The sequence below is a fragment of the Anabrus simplex genome, chromosome 1, assembly GCF_040414725.1.
Source record: "Anabrus simplex isolate iqAnaSimp1 chromosome 1, ASM4041472v1, whole genome shotgun sequence".
Lineage (NCBI taxonomy): Eukaryota > Metazoa > Arthropoda > Insecta > Orthoptera > Tettigoniidae > Anabrus > Anabrus simplex.
This window is the reverse complement of record NC_090265.1, coordinates 719062938-719089749: the sequence shown is the minus strand read 5'-3', so window position 1 is coordinate 719089749 and position 26812 is coordinate 719062938. Positions and strand designations below refer to the sequence as shown.

At 40.2% G+C, this 26812-nt stretch overlaps 1 protein-coding gene across 2 annotated transcripts in view; it reads left to right on the top strand.

Moving 5' to 3' along the window:
• The window catches only part of LOC136857407 (WW domain-binding protein 11), a 97716-nt gene that overhangs the window by 5797 nt on the left and 65107 nt on the right, over nucleotides 1-26812 (top strand). Inside the window, exons 2-3 of one of the 2 annotated variants that reach the window (XM_067136057.2) lie at nucleotides 18115-18204; nucleotides 19684-19781. In XM_067136057.2, coding sequence (XP_066992158.1) covers nucleotides 18180-18204; nucleotides 19684-19781 — 123 coding nt within the window. In that variant the 5' untranslated portion in view covers nucleotides 18115-18179. The remainder of the gene's footprint in view (nucleotides 1-18114; nucleotides 18205-19683; nucleotides 19782-26812) is intronic. The other variant, XM_067136056.2, reaches the window with a different exon arrangement.

Sequence of the window (26812 nt, the reverse complement as noted above, 5' to 3'; positions counted from 1 at the left end):
AGATGACCTGTTAGTCTGGGGAGAAAAGGAAAAGGATATCCAGGAACAGTTAGATGCTTGGGTAGATGAGGTGGAACAATATGGAATGAAATTTGATGCCCAAAAGAGCGAGATAGTGATCACAACTAGAAAGAAGGAGAGACCTACGAGAGGGATAACGCTTGGAGGGGAACAGGTTAGGAAGGTAGAGAGTTTCAAGTACTTAGGAAGTATCATAGAGGAAAGTGGAAGAAATGATAAGAAAATAATCGAGCATGGAAGGCAAGCAGGAGCATTCCTGAAAAGTGTCAGAAACCTGGTTTGGAGCAAGGATGTCCCTCAGAGAAGCAAAACGGTAATATACAGGATGTACTGTATACCTGTTCTGACATATGTAGCTGAGACTTGGGTAATGAGGCAGAGAGCCGTGAATAGGATACAGGCATCATCATCTCATTAGTCGTTGTGTTCATTACTGAGCGTCGTGACCTCATAACTCTTATCATTTTCGTGTTGCAACCTTGACAAGATGTCTCCAACCCGAGCGTTTTTCACATTCCGTTAATATGATCTGAAGTGGTAGCCCAGTGATCTTCTTCGCCTGATCTATCCATCTGCTTGCTGTTCTTCCTCGTGGTCTACTGCCTTCAATTTTGCTTTGTAAAATTATCTTTTCCAAGTTCTCTCCGTCTCGTCTTAAAATGTGGCCAAGGAACTGGGGGTAACGCTCACTCATGCGGGAAGATAAGCGTTTCTTGATGCAGAGTTCATCCAGAATGGAAACATTAGTTCTTCTTTCTGTTCAGGGTACACGTAGCATTCTCTGCCAACACCACATCTCAAAGACATCAATGCGCTTTTTGTCTTTAGCATTCACGGTCCAGGTCTCGCAGCCATACAAAAAGACGGAGAACACTAGTGATTCTACCAAGCGCATCCTCATGGCTTTTGATATTGCCCGGTTCTGCCAGATCTTAGTAAGTTTAACCATTTCAGTATGACCTAAGACAATACATCTTTTTACCTCTTTATCACAGCTTCCTGTGTCATTGATGACAGACCCCAAGTATACACATTTCTTAACTATATCCAGGTCCTTTAGGCATCCCGTAAGTTGGATTTGATCTTGCCGATCAACTACCATTAGTTTGGTCTTTTTGATGTTTATCTCTAGACCATACTGAAGACTAGTGTTCTTCACCCTTGTAAGCAGGTCGTGAAGTTCCTCTTCACTACCAGCGATGAGAGAAGTGTCATCTGCAAAGCACAGGTTATTAGTTTTTCTGCCACCAATCGAGATTCCACCATTCCAGCCATTGAGAGCTCTTTTGATAACACACTCTGCATATATGTTGTATAGTTGAGGTGATAATATACAACCTTGCCTTACTCCATTTGTCACGTTGAAAATGCCTGAGAGATCACCATCTACCTTTATGGTTGCTGCGTGGTTTTTATACAGGCTTTTCCATAACGATATTAAATGTAGTGGAATCCCAAATTCCTTTAGCAGCTGCCACAACTTGTCCCATGTAACACAATCAAAGGCCTTTTTGTAGTCCAGGAAGCAAATAAAGGCAGGGACACAAAACTCATGACATTTCTCAATTATCTGTCTCATGTTCAGGATAGACTCTCGTGTTCCTTTACCTGCAACAAAGCCTGCTTGTTCTGCGGATATCTGAGGTTGCAGGAATGGTTTTAGGCATTGATTTATTATGTAGAGCAGAACTTTGCTTGAATGGGACATTAATGCGATAGTACGATAATTGGAACAATCCCTTATAGACCCCTTTTTGTGAAGGGGGATTGGTATTGATGTTGTCCAGTCCTTGGGCCATTCACCAGTTTTCCACACCATATTGCATACCAAATGTAAAACACGCATGCCCTCCTCCCCCATCACTTTCAGTATTTCTCCCGAAATATCATCCATACCTGGGGCTTTGTTGTTTTTCAAATGATTGACAGCATTCACAATTTCTGTGAATAAAATATCAGGTTCTTTGTCATACCTCATAGAAATTTCCTGTTTGGCAGAATTATTTCCTTTGCAATACAGTATTTCACGTATTCTTTCCCCCTCTCTATTGCTTTGTTCTTATCAGTAATAAGGTTGCCATCGTCATCTTCAGTCACCCATGTGTGTGGTTTAAACTCACGGGTAATGCTGATGACTTTTTTAAAAAGATCACCTGTTTGATTCAGCCTATGATGTTGGTCTATTTCTTCACAAATACTGGTGAGATACCGTGTCTTGTCAGTTCTGCGTTTGCGCTGTATTTCGTGGCAAAGTTCACTGTATGCTTCTTCGCCTTGCTTGGTTTGAATGTCACGTTTCTTCAGTATGCTCCGCTCTTCTGTCAGCAGTAGAGTGGTGTTCGATATCCAGGGGTGCTTAGCTTGGGAAGAATTAGTAAATGGTTCAGGGAGAGAAGAGTTAATGATTGACGAGGTTATCCCATGTTTGGGAGGCTGATCCTTCCTCCTGTACTTGCAAGAGTTTTGGCCTTATTCTTTCCCCAAAATCTTGGAGAGCATTTTTATCAGTAATGCAAACCTGTGTCACTCTCTTCTTCTTGGTCAATTTCAGTTTGATCCGCATTTTCATGGATAGCATAATGTGGTCACTACCACAATCTGCTTCAAGATAGGTTTTGCAATCCAGTATAGAAGTCCGCCATCGTTGCCTCGCCAAAATGAAATCAATCTGATTTCGAACCATATCGCCAGGAGAGATCCATGTGTATTGACGCCGTGGGTGATGTTAGAAGAGAGTATTGCAGATAGACTGGTTATTGCCAACACAGAACTCCAGTAGACGCTCACCACGCTCATTTCTCACGCCTAGACCATGCCTTCCAACCACATGTCTCAAATGATTGTCTTCAATTGTCTCACCTATCTTCGCATTAAAATCACCCTGAATGACTAGTATTTCCTTCTGAGGAATCTTTCTGATGGTGTGTTCCAGCAACTTGTAGATTCATCGATTTCTTCATCTAGTGCAACTGCAGTAGGAGCATAAACCTGAATGAAGTTGATCCTACACGGAGAAGCATTCATCTTAATGGAGATGATTCTGTCAGAGACAGACTCATATCCGACGACAGCACTGGCTAGTATTTTAGGAATCACTACAGCGACACCATTCCGACTGAGATCCTCACTTCCAGAAAAACATATGGTGTTATCTGAGTGAGTGACAAAGTGGCCACAACCTTTCCAATGTGTCTCGCTGAGTCCAAGTATGTCCAGATTATGTAGGCTCATTGCTCTTTCAATGATAGCCAGTTTTCCTGTCTGTAAGAGACCTCGTACATTCCAGGTTGCAATCTTTCTAAATACGCGCAAAGTTGCTGTGGACTGATTTGCGCGTTCAGATGCTCCTCTCAACCATGTCTCCCCCAGAGATCCTACTGGGAGACTTACTCCGGACACTGATTTATGATTGAGTAAAGCCATGAGGTTGTCTTGGGAAAATTAACAGTGGTGGTTTCCCGTTGCCTTCCACTGACCCCCTATTCCACTCTGCTCACCAACCCAGCTTCCCGCTGGGGTTGTTACCCAACCTTCCACTGGGTTGCTCGGCTTAACAGGGGCACCACGTGTAGGTAGGAAATGGAGAATTGAGGTGAGAGAGGCTAAGAGAACTCTCTTGTTGAGTTCTTATATTCGCATCACACCTCCATTTAGCCAGAGTCTCAAGGTGGTCGCAGAGACTCTCCCTAGGTCAGTTCCCAGGGTCCAGAATACAGGCAAGTGAAATGAAATTTCTGAGAAGCAGTATAGGAGTGACAAGATGGGATAAGATGAGAAATGAGAATGTCCGAGATATAGTAAAGGAAGAGCCACTACAGAATAGGATAGAGGCATCTAGACTTAGATGGTATGGACACATGAAGAGAATGACAGAGGAAAGGATACCGAGGAGGATGCACAAAATGGAGACAACAAGTAAACGACCAAGAGACAGGTGGATAAAAGGAGTGGAAGAGTGTGTACAGAGAAGAGGAGAGGACTGGGCAAAAGTGACTAGGGAGAAGTGGTGGGAAGACAAGAGGAGATGGAGAGGCTTATGTTCCAAGCAGACTCGGACAACAGCTGGAAACTGCAGATGATGATGATGATGAACAGTACGAGGACACGCAATTTCTATTTCTTCATTGCCTTTACCACTTTTTTTTTCAGTGTACTATCATTCACAGAATCTAAATTTGTTGATAGCATAAGAACCTCTGCGATTAGACGACATTGTGTGAACTTGAACAAGAATAATCTCTAACTAAAGACAATGATTATGAAGTAGGCCTGCGTGGGAAATATACACAGGAAATGCTGTCAACAAGGTCCTGACAGCTTGCTGAGTCAAGGAAATACAGTATGGTTTCACAAGACCCTTCAATATTTCGGTCAACACACTTCTAATGAACGTGAGTAGGACGAGCATCAGCATGGCAGGCAAGTGACAAATTTTGAGCGTTAGGGACGGCAAAGAGTTAAATGTGTTCACTTCAGTGTCATCCATAAAATAGAAGTAATGAAAACTTAAACTTTGATGTCAATTTTCTCAGTTTTCAGGTCCTCCTCAATCCTTTACCCTTGACGGATCATGACGGCATACTAGATTTTCTCCAAGGCTGGTGGTCTGTCACTACAGTCGTAAGGGTTGCATCGTAGAAAGATTTCCCCACCAGACGCTGCAGCTGGTCCACTCATCTTATTGGATGTCTTCCTGGCGATCTCTTGCCATTAATCTTTCCCTCCACCACAAGCTTCTCCAGAGTGCCTGTTTTTCTTGTGAATTATTCAAAGTACCAGAGGTAAGCCTTGCTAATCTGCTTGAGAAGCCTAGTCTGAATGCCTAGTTCTCCCAGCCCAGTCCAAGAAATTTGGAGAATGCGTCGGTAAACCCTCATCTCAAAGGTCTCCATTTTCCTCTTATCTGCATATTTGATTGTCCAGTCTCAGCTGCAGAGGTGTTAGTGGGGAATATGAGGGAGTGAGCAGGTTGCAGTTTTCTGTTCTTTGTAACTGTACGGTCCTTCCGTATTCTACTCAGCATTGTGATGGCTGTCCTGGCCAAGCCCGTTCTTCTCTTGATTTCATCAGAACACCCTCCTGGAGCCCAAGTAGACAGATTTCTGGATGACCTCGAAACTAGCTTCTCCCTCGCATTGGGTTGGTTGGCTGGACTGTCGACGACAATCATCACCTTTGTCTTTCGTCTATTCATTTTCAGGCCATATTCCCTTCTAATTGATATCAGCTACTCCATAAGGACCTGTAGTTCCTGCGCACTAGTTGCCAGAATCAGCATGCCATCAGCGTACCTTACCCCCGATGGAAATACCTCCTTTCCTGTCCTTGAGTACTTTCCTCATTATGTGCTCCATGTAGATATTGAAAAGGGTGGGGGAGAGAATGCAGCCCTGCCTTGTACCATCTTCTGCTTTGACATTTCTGGACATTGCTTGGTTGACCTGAACAGTTGCCACCAGTTGCTGTGGGACCCCACATTTCTGGAAGAATGGTTCAGAGGTGTCCATTTCACCGAATCACATATCTTCGTGTAATCAACGAATCACAGAAAGGTTGCAACATTTAACTCTATGGCTTTTTCCACAGTCTGCCGGACATTCAGAAATTTGCTACCGGGTGCCTTTTTCCTTAGCACAGCTGAAATATGGTCCCTTATATTTCATAGTTTCAGCTCAGATATACTGATGCATAATACTTCTCAGGACCTTTTAAATGGGCGCACAGCTCTGCCATTTTTACAGACCGCCCAGCTAACATAACTTAGATATGTGCTAGCGACATAATATTTTTAATAGAAATTTGATTGATTGGGTGTTCCAAATTAAATTATAAATACTGTAAAACTGTTTATTACGAGGGGGGATCAAATATAAACAGGATTTTTTAAAATTTAAATTCATTTGTTGAAAAACACAACGCAATTATAATTTATTTTTCCACATAGTTTCCTGCTTTGGAAATGCATTTGTCCCAGCGTATGGGCAGCTTTTTGATGCCCTCATCGTAAAAAGAACAGGGTCGTGTCACCAGCCTGTTGCGCACAAAGTCTTCCACACTGTCGTCATCTTCAAATCGTTGCCCTCGTAGAGCTTCTTTAAAGTGGTCTGAACAAATGGAAATCGCAGGGCAATAAGTCTGGGCTGTAAGGAAGATGATCAAGTGTAGTCCAGTACCTCTGACAGACCTCTAAACGTCTCAACTTCAGATTTTCCATCAAAAGGCAAGGGACCCATCTGGAACACACTTTACGGAAGTGTAGATCATTTGTGATGATTGCTTGACAACTCCCATAACCGATTCCAGCTTGTTCTGCAATTTCTGATACTCTCGATCGTCGTCAGTAATGTCTTTAACCGCACAAATGTTTTAATCTATAGCGCTGGTCCGAGGGCGGTGATCGTGTTGTTGATTTTCCACACGTTCTCATCCTTCCTTGAACTTTTTATGCCAGGCAAACACACGCGTCCTTGACAATGTTTGATCACCGAACTGTGCAGTCAATCTCTGGCAAATTTCCGCCGCTGTAACTCCTTCATGAGCAAGAAATTTTATAATTATGCATTGCACAGTGGAAGGGTGCACCTGTTGCTCCAACATCGTGAGTGTTACTGACGAAACGGTGGTAAATATCTAACAGCACACTTTCCCCACTCCTAACGGTCCCGCCTAAGCATAGCAGAAGCGCGGGGCCAGTTTTACCAACTGTTGATGTTCAGGAACAAAAATCCCATTTATATTTGATCGACCTTTGTAAATGATAAACCTTTATTATTGTCAGCACAATTGCGAGAATTACATGAAAGTTTAAATGTTTAGCTTGAATATCACGATGTCCCGAGGGAAATACATTGAAATGTTATCATATTTTTACATTATCTTTACTCGATGGATGCAGCTGTACGCATTAACCAGCTTCGGTGGTGGGGCCATGTGAGGCAAATGGAGGGGGATAGGTTACCTAGGAGAATAATGGACTCTGCTATGGAGGGTAAGAGAAGTAGAGGGAGACCAAGACGACGATGGTTAGACTTCATTTCTAATGATTTAAAGAAAGAGGTATAGAACTAAATGAGGTCGCAGAACTAGTTGCAGATAGAAGATTGTGGCGATGTTTAGTAAATTCACAGAGGCTTGCAGACTGAACGCTGAAAGGCATAACGGTCTATAATTATGTATGGTGTCATTTTTTTTTACATAGTATTCCTCACCAAGCTACTCTTTCCTGCCACCTGGCTGATGAACTTTTCTTGGGAGAGCGCTGACTTCTTCACCCAATTTACTCACACTCTGAGCCTCTAGTGTGCACAGAGTGTTTGGGGGGTATCTCACAGTAGCTGTCAAACAAATTTAAATGCTAGTTCTCAGTGAAATCTTATCATCAGGTAGGCCTACCTTTCACTGGTTGTAAAAGAATTTTATTGACACTCGATGGTGGCTATCTGAATATGGGTGAGTAAAACAAGATCATACTTTTATATTCCTGTCATAGTATTTCCCCTGTGATTAAGTGCTTTTTTTTTTTTTTTTTTTTTTCTTTTTCATATTTACAGGCATCTTCTAACAACCCTGTTCAGATCTAATGTTCCAAATGTTTCATTTCTTCTTTTATTTATCATTAATTCCTCCCTCCTTTCCAAAATAACATTCAGAATGTTTACTTTTGAATACTGTTTAAAAAATAGCCTACCTTGATAATTGATGCAGTACTTTCTGCACTGCTTCCATACTGTTAAATCAGTGCACTTAATAGAGTTGCCAACTACTGTGGATTTTCCATAGGTTCTACAGTTTTCTCACATGTACTGCAGTAATACGGAAATGGCACTGGTTATTATGGATTTCTCAAAATTGAAATGTTCTTTATAAATTCTACATTTCCCCCACAAACATGGGGAAAAAAGTAGTTTCACATGTTGGAGACTCAATGTTAGAAAACAGTTTGTGAAAAAAATTACAGAATAGCATCATTTGTGTACAACCATTTTTAACAGCTAGTGTAACTTAACCTCTTTGATGAATGTAAATTTCCAGCATATGTGCCCACTTTCTGTTCTGTTGCCTGTAATTTAGTATTGAGTTGCCTCTGCTGATTTTTACTTCCATTGCATGTTTTTGTTGCAAATTTATGGTGTGTAGTACAAGAATTTATTTTGGTAAAGTCAAGAACAGCATAAACTAAAATAATAAAGAAGTTGTGTAAACATAAGAACAATGAAGAGCAGAGTGATCGTGGACAGAAGTGATCTGCATCAAATCAGCATTACCGAAAGTAGTACACAGAAGGACTATCAAAAATTTCACCGCAACATATATTCTGTGGAGCATGCAAGTGTGATTTTTCAGTTAAACATGGAGAATACAATGACTGTCCACACTGTAGGAAATCTAAAAATAAAAAAAACATGAAGAGTATAGATGCATCAAAGGACAGTGCAAGACACTTTAGTTTCTTATACGACAAAAAAATGGCAGTAATAGTGTTGTACAGGCTGAGTGTTATTTCACATGTTTTTTGGCTGAACACAACCTTCTGTTATCTTACTGACAAGGTCAACACAAGGATACACGCAGCCTGGCTGAAGTGGCGAATGACAACAGGCGTCACCTGCAACTGTCGGATGAAGGACCATCTTAAATCTAAGATCTACCGGACTGTTATCTGTCCTGGTGCTCTCTACGGCACTGAGTGTTGGCCAGCTATGAGGGCAGTTTGATAAGTTCTCGGAATCACCGCTAGATGTCAGTGCTAGAGCAACGAGTTTCCCGCGCAATAATCACACATCCTTTGTGAGTGAACACGTGGTGCGTCAGTGCTTTAGCTGTAGGAGTGTGGTAGTGACGACTCTTTGTTGTTGTTCCCGCGTAGTGATTTGTGACAATGGAAAAAAACTGAGATTCGAGCAGTGATTAAATACTTTGTAAAGAAAGGTATGCAAGCAAAGGAAATTCATGCCGACTTTCAGAACACACTGGGGGACTCTGCTCCTTCATTTTCAATTGTTGCCAAGTGGACCAGCGAGTTTAAATTTGGTCGGGAGAGCTTGGATGATGATCCGCGTAGTGGACGGCCAAAAAGTGTTTATCGCAAAAGTGCATAAAATGGTCATGGAGGATTGTCGACTGAAAGTACGGGAGATTGCTGAAGCTGTAGGGATGTCTTCTGAACGGGTATATTATATTTTAACCGAAGAATTGGGTATGAAAAAATTATCCGCAAGATGGGTGCCGCGGCTCTTGACATTGGACAATAAACGCACCAGATTGGAAATGTCCGAACAAAGACTGGCCTGTTTTCAGTGCAACCACCAAGATTTTTTGCGCCGGTTTGTGACTACAGATGAAACTTGGGTCCACTACTATACCCCAGAGACAAAACAGCAGTCAAAGCAGGGGAAACATGCTGATTCACCGCCACCAAAGAAAGCAAAGGCAGTGCGTTTGGCCAGAAAGGTCATGGCCTCAGTTTTCTGGGATGCAAACGGCATTCTGCTGATAGATTATCTTCCTACTGGCCAAACAATTACGGGGCAATACTATGCAAACCTCCTAGACCAACTACAGGAGAAGATACACGAAACAAGGCCTGGTTTGGCAAGGAAAAAGGTCATCTTTCATCAGGACAACGCTCCGCCGCACACAAGTGTTATTGCCATGGCAAAACTTCATGAACTGGGGTACGAATTGTTGCCACATCCACCTTATTCACCTCATTTGGCACCATCAGACTTTCATCTATTCCCCAAGCTGAAAATTTTCCTCGGTGGACAGAGATTTCTACAAGGGAAGAACTGACAGCTGAATTGGAGAGGTATTTTGCAGGCCTGGAGGAATCTCATTTTCGAGATGGGATCAAGGCATTGGAACATCGATGGACCAAATGCATTAGTCTACAGGGAGACTATGTTGAAAAATAAAAGCAGTTCCACCGAGGTAAGATACTTCATTCTAGTACATTCCGAAAACTTTTCAAACCACCTACGTATGTTCTATCATGAATTCTTGTATAACCCTCGAAGCGGTAGCTGCAGGTCTACTTCACCAGTAAATACAGGTAGAAGAAGTTTTGAATATTTCCATCAGATGGTAGCATTCATCAGGCATATTTTCTCTGTGGAATATGGAATGTTTCGGTGTTAAATACATCCATTTACGTGTGATATCTTTGAATCAAACAAACAAGCAAACAGCTTCTACTAGAGTGTAAGGGGTATTTTTTGGAACCAAGATGTCCCGAAGAAATGTAAGAAAGTATTATATTCAACCTATTATCAACGTATGCAGCTGGTTCGTGGACTACAACAAAATGAGAGGAGAGTAGAATACAGGCAGCAGAGATGAAATTCCTAAGTGGTATAGAGGGCAAGACCAGAAAGGATAGAATTAGAAATGAAGAGATAAAGAAAAGGACAGGAATCTTGAAACTTCAAGATATGATAGAAACAACAAAGCTAAAGTGCTATGGGCATATGATTGAGAATGAGAGAAGAGAGAGTGCCAAAAAAAAAAAAAAAAAGAAAAAAAAGAAAAGCTTTTTCAGAAAAGTTGACAGGAAAGAGACCACGGGGAAGACCCCTCCGAAAGAGGTGGACAGATTCAGTGTGGGAATGCATAGAGAAGAGGGGAGGAAAACAAAGAAGATGTACTTAAAAAAGGAGAAGAGTGGTGGAGAGACAGGCAGTGATGGAGGTCCGTGATTCACAACCCAACCCAGGAAGCTAGAAATGGGAAATGAAGATGATGATGATCTTTGAAGCAAATGAAGGTCGCATTTTATACAGCTTTGAGACACGTGTTGATTTTCTTGTGACTTTCTTTCATTATTTACTCCATGTTATGCACACACGACGGCTACATTTTTGGATTTAAATGATGAAGATATTGTAATAGAATTAAATGCATCTGTAAATTCCAGGCCTACTGCAGCAGAATGGATAAGTGTTGTGCCACCTGAGGTAGGTGGTGAACACCCACCGGTTAGAGCTCTATCAACTACCATACTTTTTATTGAATATTTTTTTTAATTTTTGAGGGGCATTTACAGGGGCAGAAAATTTTAAAAAATATTACATTGAGGGTAGATGAAAACCTTTTTTTCAAATAGTCCAGTTCATGCTGAATGTTTCAGTGTATTACATGTGCATATTCTCTCAATAATACATCTGTCAGAGACATACATCAGGTACCGCGAATGTGTGTGTGTGGTGCACACCCACCGGTTAGAGCTATTTCAACTATCGGTTCAAGGGTTAAGGTTACAACTCCCAGGAAGTTATTCACAGATGGGGAATTCATCAAAGAATATATGGCTCAGGCAACAGAAGGGTTGTGTCGTACTTAATTACAGTACAACAGCCGTTCCATTTTCTACTTTCATATGCTATTGTTACTCACCGCATCAGAGAAATGGCACTGGTTGTTTGAGAGCTGCATCACTTCTCATAGCTTATCCTTTGGCACTGTGCAGTCCAACCCAAAAAGACACTACTTTCCTAAGGGTTTAACATCACAATTAATTAAGGCACAGCCCCAGCATTTGCCTGGTGTGATAATGGGAAACCATAGAAAACCATATTCACCACCATCTCCCGAATAGAAGCTTACAGCTACGCAACTCTAAACTCATGGCTAACTTGCTCAGTAAAAGAGACTACTGAGGGGGAGGGGGGTATTTTTCCAGGCTGTGATGGGATCTGCGAATGCCGTTGACTGCACTAGGATCACCTGGTGTCTGTGGCAATGGATGGCGCCCCAGAAATGTGAAGCCACTGATCTGGGTATGTTGCTTTCGAGCGGAAAAGAGTTTGTAATTCCAGCAGCTGTGATCCCATTGAAATTAGTATCTCGTTCGTGGACAGTTGCTGTGCTGGAAAATGGAAAATGCCAGTGGTGTGATGAAAACATTGGTGAATTTTATTAAAACTTGAAGTACACAAGGCGTCACTCACAGGTAATTTCAGGAAAACTTAAAGAGAATTTGGTGCTGAACATGGAGCTGTTCTCTGTCACTCTGCAGCCTGCTTGCAGAACTTTGGTAGGATGTTACAAAGGAAAGTGCCACTTCTTGACATGAAAGGAAACTTGACACAGAACTTAGCGATCCTACATTGGTAGCCTGACTTACCTTCTTACCTTCTTGTCGATCTTCCTGGACATCTGTCTTCAGAGGCAAGAGACAATTAATTATTGATAAGATTAGTAAATTGTAGGCGTTCAACATAAATGAATTCATCGTTTGTGAGAAGACACGGCACACTTCTTTATGTTAACAACAGTTATTACTGGAACAGTAAATCATTTAATGACTGAATTCCAGCACTGATTGACATTTACGATAAATGTGATTCTAAGTTTGAAGACATTGAGACTATTGAAAAGGAGTTTCAAGTTCATGTGGTCCATTTCTTTACAGAGGGGTTTGATAGCCGAGTGGTATAGTCACTCACTTCTCACCAAGGTGGCTGCAGTTCAAATTCCAAATGCAGAAGGGGTCTTTGAAACAAAAAGTCGCGTCCCTGTGGATTGGATTCCACATAAAAATTGAAGCGCCGTTGCTGCGACGGTGATGTCAGCAATCTCATAAAATTATACAAGCTTGTAGACGTGATAATAAGCTTCTGGGCTTTTGCCATGTCTGAAAACAAGGTGGAATTCTTTGTGTTTTGCCGAGAACTTTGCTCCGCTTCTCCAGAAGAAAATCTCATCTGGTCAGGAGTAAGACTTCTCTATTGAGAATTCCACCTTTTTTTTTGACACTGCACAAGATTGAAAGCTCAATTCCAGGCCGTGAAAGCATCGGTCTAAATATATGGGCTTGCTTTTATTGGCCTTGAAAAACAGATTCAATAATACTACTAGTATTAGCCTGGCAGGGTTTTACAAGTTTTTTAAAAAATCTTTGCACCAGTTTCCACAGCTGCATAGAATAGCTGCAAAGATGATTGCCTTCAAAGACTTTCTTTTAACTGCCAACATCACACACTATTTCGGTAGACCAGTAAATCAGATGGAAATTACTCAGGTCATAGTTTTGTGGCATACATTCCATTATTTACCAGGTCTTCCTTATTTACATCCTAATCTGACAATTTCACAGGACCAGTACATGTTACAGTTAATTAATTAATTTACTTACTTTTTTTTTTTTTTTTTTTTTTACATATGCTACCTCCACAACTTCCTCATAATCTTTACCAAAATATATGACCCCTCAGTTGCTGGTTGGTGAGTAACCTCCCAACACACACTACTGGGGGTTGCAAAATGGAGTTTGATCCTGAATAAATACACACATACATATATATATAGAAGTGTGTGTGTGTCTTTCTCTCTCTCTCTCTCTCTCTCTCTCTCTCTCATACCAGTATCTTATTTCTTGAAGCAACTGTATTCCGAGTCCAATTATCTTGCATACGTATGCTTTCAGTACCTCCTTAACAGTTCTCTTCTCCGTAGGCATTATAAGTTAACTAGAAACAGCACAGTCCATTAAATTATTATGGACCTCAACCTGTCTCAGTACAACCAAACTCTCTTCATCATCATTTTCATTTCCCCTTGTCCAGCTCCTGCCAGGTCGGGGTGTTGATGGCACTTCTCCACCGTTACCTCTCCTTCCACCATTCCTCTTCAGTAATTGTATTCCAGTCCAGTCTTCTTTTTCTTATACTGTTTTTGACAGAGTGCATCTTGCTCTGTACCTCCCTCTTGCCCTCTTCCCTTCTATCTTAGCCTCCAACACTTGTTGTGGTATCCCTCCCCCCTCCATCCTCATAACATGTCCAAACCATCTCAATTTATTCTTCTTCATCCTGTCACTCAGTTTTTCTACCCCTATCTCTTTTTTGATCTCAATATTTCTTACTCTGTCTCTCCTTGTCTTCCCTACCATATTCCTCAGGAACTTCATCTCACTGGCCTGAATTTTACTCTCATTCCTTGCTGCCAAATCCATGTCTCTGATGCATACGTTGATATAGGGATATAGTACAGCTTGTACATTATCTCTACATTTCATAGGAACTTTTCTGTTCCATACCAAGTTCCTTACATTCTGGTAGAACGTATTTACCATTTGTATCCTTCTGCTGATCTCCTTATCCAAACTTGTATCTTGCATTATTTCAATTCCCAAATATTTGAAGTATTCAACAACCTCAACGTTTTGCTCCCTGATACTAATGATTCCTTTTCCTTCTCTTTCTCCTCTTGTCATCACCACTGATTTTCTCTTCTCCACACTGATTTTCATACCATATTTCTCAATATTGTCATTTAAAGCTTCTAGTTGGATTTGCACTTCTGTATTGTTGACTCCCCAGATCACTATGTCACTATATTTGCATATCCCCTCAATATCTTGCAGTTTTTTCTTTCTTTAGAATTTCATCCAAAACCATTATAAACAAACATAAGTGGAGACAATACACTTCCCTGTCTTTGCCCAGTTTGGTTTCTAAACCAATCTGTTCTCCCCACTGGACTCTGGGCACTACTGGAACAATTCTTATACATTGCTTTCACTAGTTCCTTTGATTGCCTCCCACATCCTTTACTGTCCAGGGTTTCCAACACCTTTTCTTTAACAACACTATTGCATGCCTTCTCTAGATCGGAATCTGCAGTGGAAAAGGTGGACTTCAGAACGTTGGGAATAGTATGAGTACACTATTCATTTCCTTTGTTAGGATCGGCTGCAAGGGCGTCTGTTCCTCATGTAAGGGGCAGCCTGAATAATTGCTGGGCAGTAGCTCTGAAATACCTTTGGGAGTGGCGACCCCATCATAACAATAGCCTAAAATGAGTGATGGTAATTAGCAACCTCATATACCTTTCTTTTCCCAATATTGCCCCACACAAGTTGATATCTGAACTCATGATGCAAAATAGTTTTAAATTATGCTCTAACAGGAGAAAAACACAAAATATTCAATACTAAGAGACCTCTACACCATATATACAATATGCATAATAATCTGAAGCCTGTCACCTACCCGAGATTCTTCTGTAACACTTGTAATCGAATCAGTTAGAATAGAAAGGGTACATGTGATATTTTGGCTGCAGTTGAGCTACTGGGAAGTGGGGGACTTGGACTACTCAAATTAAGTTTGAGTGTAGAAAGGATACTTGTGTGGTACATAGGGCACTGAAAAAAGCTGTTATTAATTTGTGTTCAATACAAGCTTCATGAAAACAGCCTCTATGACCAACAGAAAACATTCCTGCCAAATAACTTATCCATCCAAACAGTGGAAGCAACAAAGGATTGATACATCTAGGAGGTACGTGTTGAAGACATTTCGTCCTTTAAAATGTGGTGGCCTAAAAAAATATAAGAAAACTCAAGAATTGTTCCACCCAGGAGTTCCACGCGGGCAGAGGGAAAAATTAGAAGTTTCCAGTTATAAATGCTTACAGCCATGATAAAAGGGAAATGTTGCGGTCAGCACAATCGATGGAGAGACTTTGGGACACATATTCATGCTTGCTACACAAACTACTATTCCTCCTCTACCTCAAGATAAAGCCTCTTCAGCAGGTTGGGTTTCAATAAGACCCCAAATGTTAACAGATCTAATGAAGCTTAAAGACTATGTGCTTCGGTACACCTGTGATGAACCTACAGGTAGCCCACAACAGTCAGTGAAGCAGCTGACCTTCGCAACGAGAATAGAGGTGACGAAAGTGATGGAGATTAGGCAATCTTAAGGGTTTTCTGTTATACCATTCTACGAAGGCAGATGAAATATAAACAGCAATTCAAATGTATTGCTGCTGTTAGTAATAATTCTGAGACGGGGCTTTCCCAGGGTATTGGTGGGGGTGTCTGGAGAAGGGGTCTTCGTGCACGAACGATGGTGGACAGTTGGGTTGCTTCAGTACGCCATAAGTGAGCAAGAGGTGCACACGTCTGTTGCGCAACGCATCGCTATCAAATTTCTTGCAAACCAAACCTTCAGAAATGTTGAGACGGTTCCACGCACAGTGTGGGGAACAAACACTTTTGCAGACTCCAGTGCATGAGTGGGCTAAATAATTTGTGAAAGGAGACCGCGGAAAAGCATCGCTACAGACCACATTGTTGCCATTCGTGACATTATTGGTGAAGATCGGCAAATTAAAAAAAAATTTGCAAATTGTTTTAGCCATAGGAATAAGTTACGGAAGTGTTCAAACCATCAACCAAGATGAACTCCTTTTCAGAAAATTGTTCATTCTTTTCCATGAGAATGCAAGGCCATATACTGCCTCTTTAATGCGGTAAAACTGGAGGAAATTCACCAGACACCTCCTGAACACCCTCTGTACAGTCCAGATTTATCGCCCTGTGACTACCATTTGTTGGAGTACTCAAATAAGATCTACTGTAGGAGGACAGCGGTTCGATGATGATGCAAGTGTAGAAGAGTTTGTGCGCAAGTGGCTCTGCACAAGTCCCTCTTCTTTCTATCAGGTCGGTATAAAAAACTTGCCAATCCAATGCAGAAAATGTGTATTGAAGGCAGGACACTATGTAGAAAAGCGATCTCTATATGTGTATTCTTTTGGTTGATGCAATACATTTTTTTAAAATCCCATTTATATTTAATCTGCCCTTGTATGTTTGCACAACATACACATTCATACTGCCTTTATATTCTAAGCCAGGGCCTCTCAGGGTGCATGCATTGTGCACGGTGCTGTCTCTCTCTTTCCCCACGCCTGTCTTGCTCGCTCCCCCTGTCTCCCTCTTCCTCACTTGCTCCGTAGCGCTCCAAATCCGAGCTTAGCCGAGTAGCCCAGAGACGAAGCGTTGGTCCGAGCTGAGCGGGGCTGATGCACTGTGCAGGACCTCTGCGCCGCTGTCTGCACACGTGAGATTTTGGGCGTTTGAGAGGCCCTGTTCTAAGCAGTAACCAAAAGATTCATTGTTATGTAAATCAGATTATTCTTTAACAGTAATGAAGAAAATTGGTGCTGATTTTATGTTATAATAAGCACTCATAAACATAATTTTATGTAAAGTTGCATATTATAGCAGCCTTCCCTCATGCATAAAACTTTCAGAGGTTCTCTGGTATCTTTCAGTTTGTTCTAATTTTCTCTTTATCATTGACTTGTAGCAGTAACCTCTCAAATAAACACTGTTTTCAGTTCCACATTAATTTTACAGCTTTTCAAAGAGTACAAAATAAGATTGCAGTGATTATGAAACTTCAGTTCAGTCCAGAAAGGGGACAGCAGTAAATTTCTACTGTCCTCTTGCATAGAACCAAAATAACAAAATCAATATTTTTTAATAACAACTGACTTTCAGGGGCACCCTCTCTGAGGCAGTGTAGCATAAAACCTTTAGAAAACTTCATGTTACTTATAAAACAGTTTTATTTGTTTTTCTCAAAAACATGATTTTGTAACATGTACCGTTTTGGTTGAAATCAGTTCAGTTTCATTGCCACCTAAAACTTAAAATCCTTGATCCTTTGAGTCACACTAACACTCATCTACATCACAGTTATTACAGTCAGGAACTTTTACAGTAATGTCATTGCGCTGCCATGAAAATTGATCAAAATAATTGGAGTTCTACTGTATGTGTGATATTTTTGAATTTGTGCTTGCTTTAAGTACTAGCCTCATGGTATAGGGTTTAGCGCGCCCCCTTATATCCAGAGGCTTTGGCTTCAATTCCAATCATGTCCACGGATTTTAATTTTTGACTGTGGGCTGGAGTGGGGTCTGTTCAGCCTTGTGAGACCAACTGTGAGGACCTGTCTGATATGTGAGGTAGCAGGCCTGGGTCACAAACCGAGGAATATGGCACTCCAACATCTGCAGGCTATTTGGCTGTGCAATAGTTGTCTTGGCAAGCCGATGGCAAAAATCGCACTATGTGCCACAAGGTTTATCTCCCCCCCCCCCCCCCCTACCCTTTAGGAAACAAAATGCAACTCAAAAGAAGATAATAGAATCTAAATGAAGGAAAGAGTATGACGAGACCTTACGCGATAGGAGAAGGTTTGATTGAAGAGTATGATCTTGATCTGTTAAAAGGATATTCAGATGTAAAAATTTTACTTTTTGCTGTTTAATTATTCTCTTTATTTTCCAAAGTTTTATGGTTGGATTTGGATGAGTTACCTACTAATTGGACGAAAGCAGTCTAGAACCAAAGCTACATGAAGAATTGCAACAATTATAAAGGTATTTCCATCATTATTCGAAGTAAATATTTGCTGATGTTGTAGAAATGAGATCAGTGCATTCAGAATGAAAACTATATCTTTTTGCCTACTGAAGTGCTGTCAGACATACGTCAGATCAACTTTGAAAAGAGAAAGCAACATGCATCGTCTGTGTTCCGTATCTTCTGCAATATATATATATTTTATTTTTTCCGTCCTTCCCATGTTCACAATTCCAGTATTATTGGTCCGTTATTGGAAATTATAAATTAAACTCATTCTTGGTTGCCAGCATTTTGCTCCATTGTGCCAATTTGGGCTCATCAATTTTTAACTAGCACACCTTCCAAGACTCAGGGCTAGTGCATGTGGAGGAGGCCATTGCCCAGGCTACTTCGAGTCACAGACAGTGCCAGTGCACTATGAGAGACTTGGTCTCCTTTACAAAAATTGATACCTGCTAGGCCATTAGATGATATAGATTTCGATTTCCATAGGGATTGGAATTATGAATTTACTCATTCAGGACAAATACGAGGCATGTTTTTTAAGTAAGTACCACTTTGATATAGAAAAAAATTAATGACATTTTAAAAATAATTCTATTTTTACATGTAACCTGTACCGTAAACTACTTTTCAGCAAAGTTCCAAGCCTATTGAGGTACTTGTCATATCATGAAAGCAGCTTCTGAATTCCATTCTCATAGAAATCTGCCGCCTGATGTGCCAACCACTGCAGCACAGTCATTTTTACATCATCATTGTCGTGACGCTGACCTCCTGAATGCTTTTTCAAGTGCAGCAACAAGTGGTAGTCACGAGTCTTCAGTAATGACAGACGGTCGCCCACCACGCTACTCGTCATGGACATTAGTATGGCCTTCTTTAAATGCTCTAACCCTTTCCTTCACTCATAGTGAACACACATTACACATCATTAATCCGCCGATGAATTTCAGCAGCTTTCACGTCTTTCGCAAAAAAAAAAAAAAAAAGGAATCGCAGTGCGTACTTCACACTCGGCGGAACCGTTAATTGTCAGAGGCATTTTCAGTTCACACAAAAATGCAAATACGGTCAAATGCTTCCGTAATAGCGTTTGTGGCTAGTCTACAGATGTATGTACTGAGTGTGGATGCTCTTAAACGACAACCAAAGTTCTGCAGCTGTCATACTTAAAAAGCATGCTTGTTATTTCAAGTTCCCTATAGGAATCAAAATCCATATCATCTTGTGTTCATCCAGTTTTCTTCTCATTCTATTGTACTTCCTTGTAAAACAGTAACCACCTTATTCTATTCTTTTGATGTCCAGACTGAAGATCTGTAAAGAGTGAGCCCTCTAATTAACTGAATGCTTGCCTGATTCTCCTCTCTCTGATGGAGCTGGGTAATGGAAACAATCTCATTGAACCATTCTGTTAGAATAGGGGAAAAACTGTGAGTTGTCCACTGTCAGTGTGTATCACTTCCGTCAACCTAAATCCACCCTTTCAGAATACAACGTGCTGCAGCCTCCGCCACTCAACGAGAAGGTCCTCAAAGACAAGAGGAAGAAGCTGAAGGAGACTCTGGAGCGGGTGATGACCATGTATGTAAGTATCCAACGTTGTGAGCTTGATCTGAACACCGCATAGGTTAGCTGTCGAGTGATTTCACTGTTTGCCAGGCTGAGTAGCTTAGGTGGTGCCTATTGAATTGGGAGACTTGATCCCGACTCAGTCTAGTGGTATTTGAAGGTGCTCAAATATGTTGGCTTCATATTGGTATATTTATCAGCTCATAAAACAACTCCTGAGGGACAAAATTCTGGCACCTCGGCATTTCCAAAAGCCATAAAAGTAATTAGTGGTATGTAAAACAAGTATTATTATATTATTTATAGTGAATTTAAAAATAATAGGTTCTTCCGGTCTAACTGTGAGCATAGCCCGTAGTAAAAATAGACAATTCAGTAAAAATTGAGAATGAGCTGTGCACTCATTCTGGCAGCTACGTCGTGTTTCTTGATGTATTAGTTACGAGCGTATTTCAGCAGATGGCAGTATTATCTGTGTAAATCAGAGAATTTATGATATTATCTATGAGTGTGCATTAGTAGATGTCACTCAATGAGCTCTAAAACATGGCTTCTTGTGGCAAACAAGTGCTTTATGAAAGTGATATTATTGATATTATGTAATCGTTATCCCTCATATCTAGAAATAAAACAGGAGACTTTCCTAATATGTAGATATTCTTACAAATTCACGCAAATATGAAACGTGCAAGTATGAAGAATGAGATTTCCACCTAATCAATACTTTATTACAAATGTTTAAAGTTATCTACATTGAAACAGTACCGGTTTCGACCTGTAAAAAGGTCATCATCAGCTGTTGGTGAACCTGCTTAATAGCGATTGTACGTAAACATTATTAAAACTAACTTAACAAGAATGCCTTATTCTAATATAATATTACTATTAAGATATATACATATGGTACAATGAAACATGGTAACTTGTGGTAGGCTGTAAAACAAATTCCAGTCATAATGAAATACAAGATGCTGTTTCGAATTCATATTCGGATGTCAGTAATATTTCCATTTGTGCATAAAATTATAATTACATACCTTCAAGATCATCTTCACTCTGAGTATCTTTGCTAACATCGCCTTCCCTGCCACTGTCGTCACATAAAAATATATAAATTAAAATTTCATAAGGGCTCCCATCTTTTTATTGTTGTTGTTATTATATTGTTATTATTATTATTGTTGTTGTTGTTTTTGTTGTTATTATTGAGCAATTATTTTTTATATCATTTCCATTATTGTTATTTTGTAATTGCAGTGTGATTTTACATTATCAAAATAGGGTAATTCTAACAGACTCTTTTTTTTAATTCGCAGAACATGATATAATACTGCATATAAACAATTTTAAAATCTCAAGTGATAGCTGACATGAAACAAACATTTTTCTAAACTAGATGCTTAAACAAGCACAAAGAAAAAAAGAATCATGCAAATATCTCCTGTAGGTACAGAGATATATATTTTTTAAATCCTTAAAAATGTCCAGTCCAGAGCGTTTGTTAGGGATATTCAGTCCCAGACCGGAATGGGTTAAAACAATTTATATGATGATAAATATCGGTGCGCATACTAATAAACAAAATTTTCTAACACAAACAAGGAAATACGTGGATAAATTTTGGGATATCCTTGAACAACTAATAAACCTACATACATTATGATTATAGACTGTTATGCCTTTCAGCGTTCAGTCTACAAGCCTCTGTGAATTTACTAAACGTCGCCACAATCCTCGATTTGCAACTAGTGTTGTGGCCTCAATTAGTTCTATACCTCTTATCTTTAAATCGTTAGAAACCGAGTCTAACCATCGTCGTCTTGGTCTCCCTCTACTTCTCTTACCCTCCATAGCAGAGTCCATTATTCTCCTAGGTAACCTATCCTCCTCCATTCGCCTCACATGACCCCACCACCAAAGCCGGTTTATGCGTACAGCTTCATCCATCGAGTTCATTCCTAAATTAGCCTTTATCTCATCATTCTGAGTACCCTCCTGCCATTGTTCCCACCTGTTTGTACCAGCAATCATTCTTGCTACTTTCATGTCTGTTACTTCTAACTTATGAGTAAGATAGCCTGAATCCACCCAGCTTTCGCTCCCGTAAAGCAAAGTTGGTCTGAAAACATACCGATGTAAAGATAATTTTGTCTGGAGCTGACTTCCTTCTTACAGAATACCGCTGATCGCAACTGCGAGCTCACTGCATTAGCTTTACTACACCTTGATTCAGTCTCACTTACTATATTACCATCCTGGGAGAACACACAACCTAAATACTTCAAATTATCGACCTGTTTTAGCTTTGTATCTCCAATCTGACATTCAATTCTGTTGAATTTCTTACCTACTGACATCAATTTAGTCTTCAAGAGGCTAATTTTCATACCATACTCATTGCACCTATTTTCAAGTTCCAAGATATTAGACTGCAGGCTTTCGGCACAGTCTGCCATTAAGACCAAGTCGTCAGCATAGGCCAAACTGCTTACTACATTTCCACCTAACTGAATCCCTCCCTGCCATTTTATACCTTTCAGCATATGATCCATGTAAACTACGAACAGCAAAGGTGAAAGATAACAGCCTTGTCTAATCCCTGTAAGTACCCTGAACCAAGAACTCATTCTACCATCAATTCTCACTGAAGCCCAATTGTCAACATAAACGCCTTTGATCGATTTTAATAATCTACCTTTAATTCCATAGTCCCCCAGTATAGTGAACATCTTTTCCCTCGGTACACTGTCATATGCTTTCTCTAGATCTACGAAACATAAACACAACTGCCTATTCCTCTCGTAGCATTTTTCAATTACCTGGCGCATACTGAAAATCTGATCCTGACAGTCTCTCTGTGGTCTGAAACCACAACAAAATGAATAAAAGTAATGTTAAAATTTTATTAGGAGATTTTATTCCCCAATTACAAGGGGGCGGGGGGGTATAGATATCGTTGGAAAATAGGCTCCACATAAATTTACAAACAAGAATGGCGAAAGACTTGCTGAACTTCGCAGAGAGCATAATCTAATATCTGAATCAACATATTTCAAAAGGAAACCAAAATAATCTTAAAACTTGGAAGCATCTTGACTGAAGGAAAGGCAGCTAGACCATGATTGTATGGATAAATGTTGCCATAAGTAAATTTAGTGTGTAAGTATAAAGAGGAATTATTTTATTTATTATACAATCTTCCTGCAACAGCTGCAGGTTGCCCAAGGACAAAGAGTACCTTAACAGCAATAATGGATACAGATAAAGCAGATACAGATAGTATGAGGTTATGTGTAGGCAAAAGAGTGAGGCACGTCAGACATTTATCTGAGGTCCGCAAGCATGGTTCTTGAAGATCATGATGGACTTCTTGAGAGTAGTAATGGTGATGTTATTGATGAAATATATATTCAACCCAAAGTTGACAAAATATTTAGGTATGGTTCCTGAAGCACCAAACATCAAGCCAATTACAGAGATGGATGGGAACTTGTACTTTTGCTTATAGAAGTCCACCGTTTCTTTATCAATTCTTCTTTTTTTTTTCACATCAACCTTTTCTGGCTGGTTTTCGTTGGTCTCAAATCAAATTGTTGGATCAGTGATGAAACCTTCAGAACAGGATGGCTTAAAAACAATCATGTCAATGCGTCGGTTGCTTCCTCTGTTGGAGAGACAGTGTACTTCTTCATAGACATTATAACCTTGTCCTCTCAAAGCGTTAGCTATCATTGATCTGGCTACATTATGACTTGAGGTGCGTAGTAAATCACCATGTGGACAGACTCCCAGGACATGTAGGAGAGTTTGAACTCTGTGGCAACGCCGACAGAAACTGCTGCCCTGGGGTCTGCCAGGTACTGTACGCACAGCAGAGACATTGGCATTCATTTTTATTGCCTCATGCCGTTCATTGCAAGACAATCGTTTATGATCTCGAATCCATGTATTTGTTGGGGTATACCGTTTAAATAAGACGTCTCCTTTGTCTTTATGCTCTTTCTTGCTCCAGTTGTCAAAAGCTCTTCTTCTCAGTTTGAGTCAAACTTTCTTTGTATCGACAAAATCATGCCTTTTGTCTTGAATAGATTCTGTTTCTCGTACATTCAATGCGGTGGGGCTCATACTGACTTCTGACATAAGTTTCTTGTTGAGTGTAAAAGAATGTTATTGGAAGATTTAAAAATTTTGCATGCATTAATATGTTGCAGATATATTTCCCATGGTGCACAAAATAAACTCAGACCTTTAAATTTCATTTCAGCGTGTATCATTCATTCGTGACATCCACGGGAAGTTGCAAAAATTCCTTTAATGCTCCCCTAACCATAATATCAGCATAATTTTAAATTTGACTGGAATCTTTTGTGGTGGTATTGTCTGTAATTTGTGTACCAAACTGGGGCAGATTGACGTGTTTATGAGTAGTACAAATTTATCGGAATGCAAAAGTGGTGAAGAAATGAGGAGCTCCAGGGTGGTTTTGAGCTTATTTAGGATGTTAACGTAAGAAATTTCATTTTTATTTAGGACCTCGATGGACTGGAAAGTAATTTCATTCTCCTTTCTTCAGACATGGTTTCTGTTTTTCATCTGCTGTAAATAGTTTTTCTTCTGATAGGTGACCATGTTTGATGCATATTCCTTTACATTTTCCAATATTGATGTTAAGCAAGTAATAAAGCTGACTCAAAAATCTTTTCCAATAATAAGTACATCATCAGCAAAACTTAGTACTGTTAAGGCTTCATGATCTGGACTTAATTGAAAGCCATATTGGGTAGATACTGACGTTTCGCTAAGGTCATCCAGAATATGATTGAAGGCGAGATTAAACAGGATTGGTGACAAAGGAGAACTTTGCATAACTCCCCTAGTTATCAAGAGAGGTCTTGTTTTGCTTCCCTGCGTCTGAATTTGTGCGAGCGTTCCTGTTTGCAGATTCATGATTAAATTTGCAAGTTTGGTTGGAATGGGTAACGACTTTAGTGTCTCATTTAAATGAGCATGACCAATGTTGTCAAAGGCTTCCTGTATATCTAAGAATATAATAGTCAGATTGGCATGTTTGTTTTAGGCTTCACAGAGAAGAGAGTTGAGTGTCGCAATGTTGACATGCGTTCCAGAGGAGTTAGTAAATCCTCGTTGATTGGGGTTTGGGGCAACATGTTCACGGAGATGCCTGTCAAGGACCCACTCAGTTATTATTCTTATCACTGAATAGATTGTGATAATCTCCAGTTCTTAATATTGAGTGTATCTCCACCTTTCTGGATTAGAACTGTCTTGGCCTTTTTGAAGATGGAAGATACAACCCTAGTTTTCAACATACATGTGGCAATACGAGATATTATATCAACTGCAATACTCTCTTTAATAACTCTGACGAGGACGTGGTCTGGGCCGGGTGATGTGCCAACGGCTATATGATTAACAGCAAAGTTCATTTCATCTGGGCTTATAGTGTCATTAAATAAAATGTCAATTTGTTCCCTATCAATATCACTTGTACAGGATGGGTATTTGGATCGAATCATGTCATTAGGTTGCTCAAGAATTTCAGAGAAATGATGGTGTGCGGTGAAAATGAGCGTAACCACATTACGTGTTTTTGACTCGGGTACATTATATTATTATAACAAAAAAAATCTGTTTATCTAAATGAAAGTTAACAATTCTCACACAAGATAGAGTCAAAGTGGAATAGAGTATATACATTTGTGAACATTTGGCCTTTTAAAAAAATCTTGCGTGGGTAAGTATACACAGTGATTTCTTTAACTTAAATGAATCAATATATACAATATTACATAATTATGATAGTTGATACTATAACATCAGACAGTAATACCGGGTTGAGGGGTTCAGACGGTTGAGGGCGCTGGCCTTCTGACACCAACTTGGCAGGTTCGATCCTGGCTCAGTCCGGTGGTATTTGAAGATGCTCAAATACGTCAGCCTCGTGTCGGTAGATTCACTAGCATGTAAAATAACTCATGCGGGACTAAATTCCGGCACATCGGCATCTCCGAAAACCATAAATATAGGGACGTACAGCAAGTAACATTATTATTATTAACAGACAGTAATGCTTCTGCCTTTATTCATGAAAGAGTTCACTGTTAGATACCTTGTCCAGAGGTTCTTCTGGATGTTATCTTGTAGTGCACTAGCATGGATATCACTTCTCAATTGGAAGGATACACAGTTTATGGATAGGTCTCTTCAGCACACCAGAACTGCATCGCACAGTCGCCACACGCACCAGGTCGTCGGCACCAAGACGAACTGCTTCAGCGACTCCACATCTCCAACAGAGCGGGGCTAAGTTGTCATCCTGGATGAGAACAACATCGCCTGGGCAGAAATTTGGATGTCCGTTATTCCATTTGTGGCATTGTTGCAGTGTATTCAAGTATTCGTTTGACCATCTTTCCCAGAAGTGTTGATTCATTTTCTGGATGTATTGCCATCTGGAGAGTATGCTAATAGGAGTTGATATGACATCAAACTCAGGTAAGGATGTGATGGGCTTACCAATTAGAAAATGAGCAGGTGTGAGGTAAGGAGATGTCTGAAAGGTTATCGTTAATTTTGATCAGTGGTCGTGAGTTCAGGCAAACTTCAGTTTGCATCAGCAGGGTAGTCAGTTCTTCAGAAGTGAATGAAATAGAGCCCATTACTCTTCTGAAGTGGTTTTTGACGGATTTTACAGCTGCTTCCCATACTCCTCTGAAGTGGGGCACGGAAAGGGCAATATGCCATGTTAGTCCCATTGATGTTGTAGTCTTCATTAATTCTTGCCTCAGTTTGCGATCTTTGATGAATCTTTGAATTTCACGATTTGCTCCAACGAAATTTGTGCCATTGTCACTATAAATGTTTCAAGGATGTCCTCTACGGGATATAAAACATCGTAAGACTGCTAAAAACGCACTGGTGGTAAGATCTGACACTAGTTCAAGCTGTGGAGCCTTTGTTGCTAAGCAAATGAACAATGCAATGTATGATTTGGATGTGATCTTGCTGCGCTTGTTGCCAGTTTTT